Source organism: Haliotis cracherodii, unplaced genomic scaffold (genome assembly GCF_022045235.1).
Source record: "Haliotis cracherodii isolate W230 unplaced genomic scaffold, xgHalCrac1.p SCAF_7, whole genome shotgun sequence".
Taxonomy (NCBI): domain Eukaryota; kingdom Metazoa; phylum Mollusca; class Gastropoda; order Lepetellida; family Haliotidae; genus Haliotis; species Haliotis cracherodii.
This window is the reverse complement of record NW_027266330.1, coordinates 49321795-49336542: the sequence shown is the minus strand read 5'-3', so window position 1 is coordinate 49336542 and position 14748 is coordinate 49321795. Positions and strand designations below refer to the sequence as shown.

At 43.6% G+C, this 14748-nt stretch overlaps 1 protein-coding gene across 5 annotated transcripts in view; it reads right to left on the bottom strand.

Annotated features, from left to right (window-relative positions):
• Nucleotides 1–14748, bottom strand: part of LOC139447456 (monocarboxylate transporter 12-like) — a 67754-nt gene that overhangs the window by 5402 nt on the left and 47604 nt on the right. For 4 of the 5 annotated variants that reach the window (XM_071228829.1, XM_071228831.1, XM_071228830.1 and 1 more), the window contains 4 exons: nt 5530–5865; nt 4738–5108; nt 2144–2287; nt 226–1395 (listed from right to left, as the gene is read on the bottom strand). In XM_071228829.1, the coding sequence (XP_071084930.1) occupies nt 226–1395; nt 2144–2287; nt 4738–5005 (1582 nt within the window). In that variant the 5' untranslated portion in view covers nt 5006–5108; nt 5530–5865. Of the gene's footprint in view, nt 1–225; nt 1396–2143; nt 2288–4737; nt 5109–5529; nt 5866–12940; nt 13260–14748 lie in introns of those variants that run through there. The other variant, XM_071228832.1, reaches the window with a different exon arrangement.

The window sequence follows — 14748 nt, the reverse complement described above, 5'->3', positions numbered from 1 at the left end:
ATATAAACTCCACGTCGGTGTCTACGCGTGACATAGACTATGTCAGTGTTTACTGTGTGATATAGACAACCTGCCTAGTGTTATAGAATTGATCAGTTCGTTCTCTTATTCAATCCAAATCTTTCAATCCGAGTCTTCCATGTGATCTCTCTTTGAAATGTGATACACTTTTGTTAAACATGACGACCAACAACCATTAACCAAACTGAAAGCAAAAAAACTCACCAATGAAGACTCCGAAGCAAGCAGCATAGACAATCAGTAGCGGGTAGCTCCCTCCACAGAACGGACTCAACGCAGTAGCGACACCGCAAATAGTCAGCGCGGTGTTGTAGAGCACAAGACGGTTAACGCCTTTCCGGTCCGACAGCCAGCCGAAGATGACCCTGCCGACAGTGTTGGCGATGCCAATGACGGACAGGAGGAAAGCAGCGTTGTGTGTCTCAACTCCAGCCTCTATGGCACGATCGGGGAGGTAGATGAACGGCATGTTGAATCCAATACTGGTGAAGAAATTTGAGATGGCGAACAGGAGAAACACAAGATTTTTCAGGAGGGAAAATGACAGCATTTCTTTCATGGCGTCGCGGAACTCAGGAGACGGCTTAAAGACACCGCAACATTTGCCGTCGTCGTCCACCGCTTCGGGAATGGAGGTGATGCTGGCGATGTAGATGTCATGATGAGAGCGATACATTGGGATGTTCTGCAAGCTTGCGCTGTAAAATATGTCCTTCCGGTATAGCAAACCGGAAGTTGCGCCTGCAGACGTCTGCCGGTGGTATCTATGGGGGTCAAGGTAATCGGGAGAACCGACAGGGGAAGCAGATTTCGCTCTTCCGTTTTGAACTCTGTGCAACGCGCCGTCGCTGCGAGCCAAATCGGCGATTCTCGGAGCTTCAATGGAGATTCCTTTGGTGTGGGCCAGTTCCCTGTTGCTGTTGAATATACGGTTCATTTCGATATCTCGTCCAGGAAGGTTCAACCTTTCGACATTTGGATTGGCCCTGGGTGTTATGAGAGCCTCGCTTTCATCTTTGCCATTAACTTCTGTTTTACTATCGTACTTCCGACTTTGTCTCTCTTCATTTTCTAAAATGTCTTTCGCCTCTTTTTCTAGTTTTTCCAGCAGTTCATCTGTCTTTTTGTTGTCTTTATTTTCAAGAGGCCTAAACAAGGCGCCACAAACAATAACATTTAAAATCAGTCCGGCTTGAATGAGAATCGTTCCTTTCCAGCCGAACTCGTCGATCAGCCATTTTGTAAAAGGTGCAAGAATAAACGTTCCGAATCCGGATCCACAAACCGCCAAACCGGTTGCAAAAGCTCTCTTCTTCTCAAAGTAGTTCGCCACGGAGACAATAGCTGGCAGATAGATGAGCCCGAAGCCAACTCCTGAAAAATTAATTAAAGTTACACATTTAGAGAATTTGAAAACTTAATAAAAAATGTAATTTTAATTTCAAATAATGTTTTAGGAAGAAATAAATCTATTGTCGCCTGAAAAATTGTCCTGAAAAATTAATTAAAGTTACACATTTAGAGAATTTGAAAACTTAACAAAAAATGTAATTTTAATTTCAAATCATGTTTTTTGAAGAAATAAACCTATTGTCGCCGGTGCTTTACCGCTGCTTTGAACAGTATTCCAGTTATATCACGGCGTTGTCAGCCTAGGATCCCGGAGGAAAGCCAAAAGTGATGCAGGTCTTAGAAATCCACGAGCACAGAAATGGGGCTTGCAAACCCAGAAACATAATCGGGGCGATATGTGAATTGGTCTTTCATTTCTATTTGTAAGAAGTCCATTTATTCAGCGTATTTACGTGCGATCTGATGTGTGAGTGTCTTGTCTCACGGCGTGATAGTTGGGTGTAAACGGAAAGCGTGAACATCTGCCACTTTGGTGAAATCAACGAGGTAAGAATCGAATCACTTGGCGAATCTTGGATTTCAGCTAATGAATCCTGAACAGAAAAATTGTTATTCCTTTGGCCACTGGGTAAACTCCCTCCAGACACACGCACGCCCACAAATAGACACGCACGCACACACGCACGCACGCACCGTTAACTTTTCTGCTCAACACGTATTTGACATTGGGGCAAGGAAGGGTTAGCGTAAAGACTGTAGTCGTTCTTACCTGCCATGATGCCGAAGGTGAAGTAGAGGTAGTAGATGTTGGGAGCGAACAGAGACAAGATGAAGCCGATAGCCGCAATGATGGCGCCTGCGATGGTGACAGCGCGGCATCCGTATCGGTTCGTCAGAGCACTAGCAATAGGACCTAAACAGCAAATTATTATTTTTTATATACATTGATTCAAATGAATCAATAATTGCACTTTAGTTTTTACACCGATGGAATAATCTTAGGAAACGTGTACAAATATTGCTGAATTACATTTTCAACCGTGTTAAAACAAAGCATAATATCAACGACACGCACCCGTTATTGCAAAAGGACCAACATTTGCGGAGAGATGCCATGGCATCTTTTGAAAAAAAGTTGTTTTTTCAGATGAAACTAAAAAAGTATGCTTTGTGTTTTAAAATAACGCACAAAAAATGTCAGATGTACATTCTGGAAATCCTGATAAAAATGTGATAAAAATAATTAGAAGAGGACATACGAGTTCATTACAGGCAGGCCACGTGTCTATAACGCCAGGGTTACAACTTGAGAGATGTCAATCTATGCACGTACCACCTGACCCCATTCTTGCGTCAGTAAGAGCAAAGACAACACAACTCAGCACGAGATTAGTATGTGTAGCTGTCATAATTAAAGGACAATTTGCTATATATTTTCAACAAAGGTTTCGGGCCGTTATTATCGTTGTTTAACGCCGCATTCAGCAATATTCAACCTGTATGACAGCGTCTGTAAATAATAGAGCCTGGACCAGACAATCCAGTGATTGACATCATGAGCATCGATCCACGCAATTGGGATCGATGACATGCATCAACCAAGTCAGCGGGCCTGACCATCCGATCCCGTTAGACGCATAGTCGCCGGTTGCTGAAGACCTATTCTACCCCGGATTTCACATGGGCGACCGTTCTTACCGGAGGTGATAAATTTATATACGTTTGTCTGCCAAGTAGAACACCCTGGAGACTCAAGGTCATTACGGTGAGGTATAATAGGGTTTAACGTCGTGTTCAAGGTTATAGTACTTATATAGCGACGTGCATGCACGTGTGAGTGTTGCGGGTTGTGTTAGCCCTTGACCTTGAGCGTGTTAGCAGTCTTGAGAAAAACAAGCAATGGTTGATAGTGTGAGCACAAAATTACGGTATGACGACACAAACAAGTCCTTTAGTGGTTTAGATGACAAGTACGGAAGAATGTTTTCGACATGAGAAGGTTATAACGGTGGTACTTGATAGAGCTGCATCTGTCATGATCAAGACTTGATCTTGACATCTCCGTTTTCATTAGCTTTACAAAAAAGTGTGTTACAGTCGACATGTCATACGCCGCCTTTCGAAATTTATTCAAGTAAAATCACATTTAGCATAGAAACTCTTGTCCGTTATTAAGAGGGGCGGTCGGGTAGCCTACTGGTTAAAGCGTTCGCTCGTCACGCCGAAGACCCGGGTTCGATTCCCGACATGGGTACATGTGTGAAGCCCATTTCTGGTGTCCCCAGCCGTGATATTGCGGGAATATTACTAAAAGCGGCGTCAAACCATAATTACTTACTAACTCACTCACTCCGTTATTACGAAAATCATGGCGTATACCGGCTGCACAGTGTGTAGTACCTCTTTTTAAGAAAACCTGACCCGTGAAGATCCGGGTAGAATAGGTCTTCAACAATCCATGCTTGCCCTATAAGGTGACTATGCTTGTCGTAAGAGGCGACTAACGGGATCGGGTGGTCAGGCTCGCAAACTTGGTTGATGCATGTCATCGATCCCAATTGCGTGGATCGATGCTCATGATGTCAATCGCAGGATTGTGTGGTCCAGACTCTATTATTGACAGACCGCCGTCATATAGTCGGAATATTGCTGAGTGCGGCGTTAAACAACAAACAAACAAGTTGTGAAGAAAACCCTGGCGCATGTGGGCCGCACTGAAACCCTTTACAAGACACCTTGCGTATATCCCATATACAGGCTCCAGCACCTCAGGGTGCCGTTGTTCAAAACAACCTTAGCACTACGACTGCTGCAAGTCTGTGTTTAGGTAAGGGAGTTACGATCACCTTAGCGCTAAGATCGCTTTGTACAACGGCTCCCAGGCTATTAAGAATATCTTGTATAGACACGTGCACTGTAGCATTTAGCATAGTTTTGAGAGACATATCTATCAGGCATTGTCAGTTTCAACATTCTAAAAATAGCTTTATGTAGATGTGCAATCTAGCATTTAGCATAGTTTTTGTGAGGCATTTCTATCAGGCATTGTCAATTTCAACATTATAAAAATAGCTTTATGTAGATGTGCAATGTAGCATTTAGCATAGTTTTTGAGAGGCATTTCTATCAGGCATTGTCAGTTTCAACATTATAAAAATAGCTTTATGTAGATGTGCACTGTAGCATTTAGCATAGTTTTAGAAAGGCATACAATCAGCTTCAATCATTGTTAATTTCAACATTTTTAAAAATGGCTTCTATATACACGTAATATATAAGCTTCGTCTTTGAGAGGCATGTTTATCAATCATTGTCAATTTCAACATATACGCTATCGACACGACACATGCCACGTGTACTTACCCACGGTGTAGGTGACAGCGGGGACGAGGGATCCAACCCAGGCCGTCTCCCCCTTCCCTCCTTTGAAATAATCCAGGAATTCCACAAAAAACACCCCGAACGAATACACAATCCCATCAGCGATGACGTGAATCAAGAACGATGAGAGCACCACCATCCACCCCCAGCCTCCGTCGGGAGGGACGGGGAGGGACGCTGCAGCTTCCGTATCCATCTTGGCGTTCCCCTGGATTTCCCCCGTATTTTCCTGGTGTCGACCTTTACCCATGAACCCTCCTGGTGAGTACCGTTACCGCACGTGCTTCCCAAGAGTGACCGCTGGATCACGTCATGTGCGTCGACTGGACGAATAGCAGACTGGCACGAACGCTCTGGAATCGTAACAGGTGTCAATGTAATATCGGTGACGGGAATCTGTTAGTTCGGAATTGTCACGTACATGCATGTACCCTCGTGTCAAAGTCACATGTAAATTATCAAGAGATTACCGTAGTAACAACATCGAAATTTTACTACCACGTGACAATTTACTGTTACGAATATTCAAATGCAACGGTAAACATATGAACCCATTAAGCTACCGCAGTTGATTAACTCGTTACAAAATACACATCCTTTATAGTCATCATTAAGTCACGTGATTGCATGCTCTTCGGTATTGGTCGTTTCGAAAAACAAATGAATTCGAACCCCAGGCATATACTATGAAAACAATTCAGGATTAGCATGTCGGAAGATTATTAACGCAGTTAGTAAGTTCAGGTGCGAGAGGCAATGACAATCTGTTCGTACCTGCAGGGAACAAGCTAAATAGACCCTTAATGCGTCAGGAACCGGTCGGATAATCTTGGATTAGATGCCCCCTACGATCCAATCGAATTAGCATCGGTTTTGCTTGTCCGTCAACCTTCTAAATGTACACAGCTGTGAACCTCTCGGGGGGTTTAGACAAAGACTGCAATGATGAAAGATTGTTCAGGTGACAACGGGTGTTGGTGAGACCGATGAGAGCACAGATATCAATGTCATACAAATGATATCAGCTCTGTGGGATATCAACCTCTGTGGTTGCGCTCAGACGGGTGGCGATTTAGCCTGCGCTGTCTTCATGTCGCTGATTCATGGGTTCTGAAAACAGGAATATCAAATAGTTAGATATGTACCTGGCAGATCCACTAAAACATTAAAGCGGCCACCTTTAGTAATATATAATATTCAAAGGCCACAAGGATTAAATCTCCACCTTCTTATTTTTATAGGGAGACTAAGTTCAGTAAATGCGTGAGCACTGACATGTTTGATTTATTTTGATTCAATATTCTGAGGGCGGGATAGACTAACATCTAGTCTCTGAAATGAACATATCGTACATAAAAAAAACAGTTGTTCAGTTATCTGAATAAAAATATAATAAAAGGGAGCCCAGTGGCTCTCTTCATTTTCATACTGCAGTAATCTAGACTTGCCAAACATTATAGACTTGCATGGGCTGTATTTGATATATATTTGTATCAGGGTCTGTAAGACGGACTAAGGGCGGGACTTCGAGTTTTGTTAGCTTGTGGAGTTTGTTGTTTTTCGTTTACTGCCTAACACCTGTTTACCAAACATTTTTTACAAAACACCATCATAACCAGCGAACAATTAAAGTTCTCCTTTTTTTTTTTAAAACCCTGAGGCAACTTATTTTTCAGCGGTAACTTCTGAACAGGTCCGGGGTTCGATCCCCAGCCGCGTCATACCAAAAGACGTTAAAAGATGGTACTTGTTGTTACCTTGTCTGGCGCTCGGCATTAAGGGGCTAAAACAAGGACTGGTCAGCTCGGAGTCAGTATACTGTGTCTGAGTGGGGTATTCATGTTAAACTGCGGCATGGTATCTCAGTGTGCTAGCGCTATAAATCGGCATCAGTCCGGACTAGGACAAGCAGCCACACACACACACATACACGTGCATGCATGTCGCTATATAAGTGCAATAATCTTAGACGCGACGTTAAACCCCATTTCACCTCACCTCACCGAGGAGCAGACATTTTAATATACTCGAAGGTAGGTGGGCGGAGGGTAGGGGAGTATTGCTTGTTGGTCTATATGTCCCTGCTTCAAGGCATATATATAATTCTTTCTTCTCTGGATGGAGGAGGCGAATAAAGTTTTCTTCGCAAAGTATCTTTTTCGCCATTTTCTGGGACATATGTACATAGAAAACGTCAGAGAGCAGAGCTCTAATCTCGATTATCCGCCGAAATGGATTCCTTAGGGCGGAAAGGGTAAAATGGCGGTGAAAATTATATGAATTTATCACTGGAATTCAAGTATGACACTAGGTGTTCGCGAAAAGGTACGCATGACCTGTGCTATTGGTAGCATCCACAACTCCCAATTTGCATAAAACAGTATGTGTTTGAAAGTCAAGGCCAAACCCCAGAATACCAATTGGCCTTCATCTACCCCCACTCACAGTCCCAAGTTCAAGGACACTGATCACACCCCGGAACTTGTTGAGAAACCAGGCCACAGATGTGCTGTGTTAGACAAGGAGCGGTTACGTTTCTGTTTCTATTATTAATATGCTGACCACTTCAATCATTAATATAAGGTCTAACCGCCAAATTGGACTTTGAACGCCCTCGATGAGTAACCAAACATTGTGTGTACGAGGTCATTAAGGATGCTGTTACGAACAGAGACGCTGTAGCGTACATTATACATGATGTGTTAGAGTATAGCGATGAGTCAGGTTTCATCGCGCATAGGTCATCATCGCCTTTCCGTGCTGTAGTCGATTCACCCCAACACACTTAACACAATAACTGACTGGTTTAGTCTCAAAGGCCAGGGACCGGTTCCACAAAGCGATCTTAGCTCTACGACTGTCGTAAGTCAGTGTTAAATAATGGGAGTTACGACCGACTTAGCGCTAAGATCGTTTTGTGGAACGGGGCCCAGGCCGGGAAATGTTTATTAATGTTTGTTTGTTTGTTATAACAAACAAACAAACAAACAAACAAACAAACATGTCCCCGGATGTCTTACATTTAGAAATAAGACGGTCTAAAGCTGTCAGATGATTTGGCCGTAGCCTTTGCCATTTCATTACTATGAAGATGCTCGGTCAAGGTTGCTGTAACATTGTCAATACTGGAAGCAGAAACTGTTGTGTGGTTCTTGGGACTCTAGGATTCCTAACACGCACAACCTCAGACTTATCACCGTTAATAACAGTATCATTAGTTTCACACCAGTTCAATATTTGTAGCAATTTGTTCAAATCATTTTCGGATTCTGCACAAAAAATAATATCATCAGCGGAAATAACGGTACTAATTTTGGAATCTGTGTGTGTGTGTGTGTGTGAGTTGGGTTTAACGCCGCTTTTAACAGTATTCCAGTTATATCACGGCGTGTCAGCTTAATGTTGGAGGAAAGCCTGAAGTGATGCATGTTTAGCACTTCGGTGAAACCCACGAGCACGGGTATGGTGCTGACAAACCTAGAAAAATAATCGGGGCGAACCGGGATTCGAACCAAGAATCATAGGTTTCTGGCGTACCCAAGGGACCCAACTCTGCACAGCGAATCGCGGCGCCTTAGTCGACAAGGCCACCTGGGCCACCTGGGAAACAGTCATAACATTCAGCATCTATGAGTGAGTGAGTAAGTGAGTATTGCTTTACGCCGCTTTTAGCAATATTCCAGCAATATCACGGCGGGGGACAGCAGAAATGGGCTTCACACATTGTACCCATGTCGGGAATCGAACCCGGGTCTCCGGCGTGACGAGCGAACGCTTTAACCAGTAGGCTACCCGACCGCCCCCCATTTATGAAGGAGATAAACATTATAGGAAAAAAAAAAACACCTTTGCTTCAAACCACGATTAATAGCAAGCCACCATATAAACATATCACATACTCTCACACAACATTTAACATATATATTTCTGTCACAGACACTGGTCACAAGACAAGCCAACCTGTCACCGAATGTCACGTGACATTGTTATGCGTCAACACGTGGTATTGTCCCTGCATTAATGACCTTTGTGTCATCACGTGACTTGTGATGCATGTGTCAGTCATTGTTGCGCCTTCTTGTTGTATACTTGATACGAGGGTAAGGTTTCCCAATTCATTACGAAACAATGAACAATTGTTATTGCCATGCTATTATTGGTTTGCGCTTCGTTTAACGCAGCACCCAGGAGTACTGTATTCAAGCCGCATGACGGCGGTCTTTAAATATTCAAGTCTAGACAAGAAAATCAAGTGATTGATATCATGAACATCGATCTACGCAATTGGGATACGATGACATGCATCAACCGAGTCAGCGAGCCTGACCACCCGATCCCGTTAGACGCCTATTTACAAGCATGGGTTTCTGAAGACCTATTTTAACCTGGATCTTCACGGGTAGCCATTTTATGAGAACAGTTATGTTCAAATGAGTTATTAAGGTTCAACATTACATTGCCACTGGACACAGTTAGTGGGCAAATGACAAATGAGATGGTTAAACCTTGTCTTTACTAAATTTACTGTAATGTCAGTATTGAGAGGGTATCGTTAATGTCCTCTTCATCGTCATCATCATCATAGTCCCACCACCACCATCATCATCACCATCATCAGTCCCATCATCATCATCCCATCAATATCATCATAATCCCATCATCGTCGTCATCATCATCATAGTCCCACCACCACCACCATCATCATCATCAGTCTCATCATCATAGTCCCATCATCGTCGTCATCATCATCATCACCATCATCAGTCCCATCCTCGTCGTCGTGGGCATCATCATCATCATCATCATCATCATCATCATAGTCGCATCATCATCATCATAATCATCATCATCGTCGTCCCATCATCATCATCATCGTCCCATCATCATCATTTCATTTATATTATGGCGGGCCTGCTTGATGTGGGAGGGAAGCCCGAAGTGATGCAGGTCTAAGTCGTTTACCTCTTTGGTGAAACCCACGAGCACGGTATGGTGCTGACAAACCTTGACCTATGACCAGGGTGTATCTGGGGTTCATAGGTTTCTGGTCGAAGCTATTATTAAAGAACAGTCTGCCGTTGTTGCCGTGCAAACAATGAGGGCAACATGTCAACACGTAGGTTTAATCAGACAAACAAATATTTGAAAATTACATCGATAATGTATTGTACTTAAAATGTGTGCGTAGAGCCACAGTTTTCGTGTCAAGTATGATTACTCGACAGGTAATGGCGTCAGTACCACGTGACCAACCCCTCGAGATGCCCAAACAATGGATTATAAAACAAGTCTGCTCAAGCAAGCCAAGTATCAAAAGTCAAGGACATTTCCCGTTTTCTCGCTGGGAGGCATATGTGTGTAGCATCTCCTCGGGAACCCTACCTAGCATAACACACACGCCAGCTTCTATGAATAACTGACAAGCTTCGATCCATAATACAAATTTGTATTTTCATTTCCGACGCGGCAATTGTTCTTCTCTAAAGATTATTCAAGCGCCGTAAGCAATAAACGATATTTACATTCTTGAAATACTCGTTTCTGTCTAAGCAGTTATTCATGGTCTTGTTCTAGAATTCTGCTTTGAGGCAAGGTCATCGGTGTTCCTTAACTCCATGCTCACCTTAGGAGGGAGGGTCGACCATAATCATCTAAATTGAAAAGAATTTACCTAGTCTGTGGTTCAGGGCCCGTCTTCACAAAGGGATCGATGTCTAAGTAAAGGAGTCATAGCTCTACGACCGCTTTGTCAAACGTCATCCTTAGCTTTAAAGAGTGAGTGATTTAGTTGGGTCTAACAGTATTCCAGTTATATCACGGCGTGATTCACGTCTCAGACCTTTAACACTTTGGTGAACCCCACAAGCACATAGAAACATAATCGGGGTGAACCGGGATTCGAACCCGCAATTATAGGTTTCTGGTGTGCCCAAGGGACGCAACTCTGCACAGCGAACTGAGGTGCCTTATACGACTGAGCCACCCGTGCCCCTAGCTTTAAAGACAAAAAAGCCAAAGCAATAGGCAGTTACCACTTTTCTTGAAACATCCTTACAATATAAAATGACATTTGATCTGAGGAAATAGAACTCTATTATCTAGACAGATTGCACCAAAAGTAAGTGTGAGGCTCACATTATCTCAAGCACGGGTCCTTGTAAAATGAAATGTCGTCATTTGATCACGTGTATATTTACATTTCGTGCGTGTGTGCTGCACGTGCTGCTCATGCAAAATGCCACTTATACCTACATAAGGTTTGTTGTTAAACGCCGCACTCAGCAATATTCCAGCTATATGACGGCGGTCTGTAAGTAATCGAGTCTGGACCAGACAATCCAGTGATTGATATCGTGAACATCGATCCACGCAATTGGGATCGATGACATTCATCAACAAGTCAGCGTGCCTGACCACCCGATCCCGTCAGTCGCCTCTTTCGACAAGCATAGTCACCTTTTACTGTAACCATAGGTTGCTGAAGACCTATTCTTCCCGGATCTTCACAGGTTGTTAAGTCACTCAATATCCGAATTCTTATTAAATTCCACACAATAGTTCAATAGTCTTAATGTGCACCTTTAACATTTGGCCAAGCTTGACGTCCAGGTCGTTGTCTTTTCGTTGAGTGAAAATACTAACGTTTTTACGACTTAAGCAGCAGAATTGGTCCCCATCAACCTTTTCCTTTTGCAAAAAGCGATCGGGTGATCAGGGGCGTTGCCCTTGATGTAAATAACTCGATTTTGTACAGGAGGCGGTCCTATAGCTGGAATATTGCCCAGTACGGCGTTGAACAACAAACATACACTACCGATTGTAAATACACGCATACATATGGAAGCGTATTAATGCCAAGGTCGAATTTTTTTTATCATCTACGTAGACAACATTTTCATCTACGTAGAAGATGCTTTGATTTCCGTATGTGATATTATAATCGTATGTGTCGATTACTCGAGAAGATATTGATATCTAGATGAAAGTATCTTCTTCGTAGATGGTTCGAATCCCGGTTCGCCCCAATTATGTTTCTAGGTTTGTCAGCACCATACCCGTGCTCGTGGGTTTCACCGAAGTGGTAAACGTCTGAGACCTGCATCACTTCGGGCTTTCCTCCCACAATAAGCTGACACGCCGTGATATAGCTGGAATACTATTAAAAGCGACGTTAAACCCAACTCACTCACTCACTCTACGTAGATGATATATTTGTTTTAGACTGTGGCACTAATACAAATAATAGCCTGAGAAATATTTTTAGAACTGTCTTCACTCATGTATACTCGGTCTAATTATGACTGGCGTCATGTGTATGAAAATACATCATGTTTACCGTCATGTCATTCACGTGATGAAGAGGCAAGAAGTGGCCCTGAAATGTTGATCATGTATAATAAAAACGTTGCTATCTCCGGCGAAAATACACAGCGACATAGCGCACGGTTGGAACAGCTGGAAAAATGTCTCCAACAATGAAAGGGGTCTTCATTCATGTTTCCCTAAGGCGAATTCTATGCCAAAGCACCAGAATTGTACATCCTTTGTTCACAATAGAACGGAAGGGACGCAACCTCTGGCTGATAGACATACATCACTGTATTGCTGTTGTTTGTTGTTTTACGCATCACTCAGCAATATTCCAGCAATATGACGACGGTCTGTAAATAATCGAGTCTGGACCTTACAATCCAGTAATTAATATCATGAGCATCGATCCACGCAATTGGGATCGATGACATGCATCAACAAAGTCAGCGAGCCTGACCACCCGATCCCGTTAGTCGCCTTTTACGACAAGCATAGACGCCTTTTACGGCAAGTATGGGTTGCTGAAGACCTATTCTACCCCGGATCTTCACGGGACCCACTGTATTGCACTATCCCATCGTTTAGTCTTCATTACAACGGGCGGCGGGGTGGCCTTGTGGTTAAGGAGTCCATTCACCACGCCGACCCCCACGCTGTACAATGTGTGAAGCCCCTTCCTACATCAGAACAACACAATATATTAACATAAAAATATCTCTGATATCTGACCACTGAAATAATGTGAATTAAAGAAGGACTATCCACAAAAGACTTTCTCGCAGTAGAAACGTTGTTCTTTAAGCGATACAAAGCCAAATGCGAGACCAACATGGCGCAAGATCAAGATCACGCCGAACGAGAAATTGTTCTGTACCTGCGAACAGCATGCTAGCTGTGATGAAGGACCGCCTCAGTACTAGCAGTCTTGTAGATAGTGCGTCCTTTGGCACAAATAGAGGAAGGTCGGTGGTTCGATCCTCGGCCGCGTCATACCAAAAGACGTTAACAGATGGTACTTGTTACCCTGTCTGGCACTCGGCATTAAGGGGCTAAAACAAGGACTGGTCGGCTGGGAGTCAGTGCACTGTGTCTGTGTGGGGTATTCATGTTGAACAGCGACATGGTTTGTCAGCGGACTAGCATTATAAAACCAGCACAAGTCCGGACTTGTGCAAGCAGCTACACCCAGATGTGCATCCACTTTGCTGTTTAGGTGCACCTCAGCTCAAGATGACCTTATTGCGTGTCACAACCACATGCATTGTCTCGTTACTTTCGTCACCACTCGCCCCTTGTCCCGGAATAGCACGAGTTGGTCACGAATGTGTCTCGTTATTGTCGCGTATGGGTACGACGCAGTGACATGTTTGAACTTTTAACCTCATGGACATTCATGGACATTTATATGCCTTTCGGCGAAAACAACCGGAAGCCAACCAATCTCAGCTTGGTAAATTTTCGTTATCATCTATCAGTTTGACTTCACATGACCAAAGACTTCATTACCGACAATCAATGTGGCCGCCGACGATTATTCAAAATGATAGTCTGGTTGACGGAAGGGAAAATGGCGGACGGAAATCAGAAGATTGGAAGGGTGATAACTCATGGATTGATGTTGCCTGTTTTTAATTTCCAGTCTCGTCAGCCTTCTTTTGAGACAAGTCGTACGATTGTTGCCTGTTGTTGCGCTGGAGCACGCGTAATGACGTTTTCAATCTTTACACACTGGGAACATCACGTACAGACGTTAAAGGGTCGTGATGTCCTAGCGATATGTATCGGGTAATAGAGAATGGCTTGGCTTGATGGATTGTAGAATTAACATAACATAGTGATTAATTATAGAAAAAAAGTGAGTGTTTTAGCTGTATGTCCAACGGTCAGGAATCTTTTCTGCCTGGATCAGGCAAACCACGATCGATAGTGAGCGTCGATGCACGGTGCAGGAGAAGCAAGGTCGATGGCGAGCAGCGATAATATTCATGGCGAGTGTCACACAGTCATAGGTGAGATTTGTCCTCTGGTGGTTGCCAAACAAACCGCTACCCATAACAAACGGCCACTGTAACCACACAATCGCCGTTTTAATCTTTAATGAGACTAATAGAGAAAAGAACCAAATTGTTCAGACGATACCGATGAGTTTAATCTCGTCACGCCGAAGACCAATGTCGGGTTCGGTGCCCACATTGGGGCAATGCATAAAAAACATTGTTTGGTTTCCCGGCTCTAATATGTTTGGAATATTGCTAAAAGCAGCGTAAAACCCAAGTCACTCACTTTCTCATGCAATCCCAAATAGAGTATCATCGGTGTTTGAGGTGAGGTGAGGTGAAATGGGGTTTAACGTCGTGTCCAAGATTATTGCACTTATATAGCGACGTGCATGCACGTGTGTGTGTGTGTGTGTGTGTGTGTGGCTGCTTGTACTAGTCCGGACTGATGTCGATTTATAGCACTGAGATACCATGCCGCAGTTTAACATGGATACCCCACTCAGACACAGTATACTGACTCCGAGCCGACCACTCCTTGTTTTAGCCCCTTAATGGCGAGCGCCAGACAGGATAACAACAAGTACCATCTTTTAACGTCTTTTGGTATGACGCGGCTGGGGATCGAACCCCGGACTCCGGGCGGACGCTCTACCATTAGACCACGGGCCTAGTTGTTGAAGCG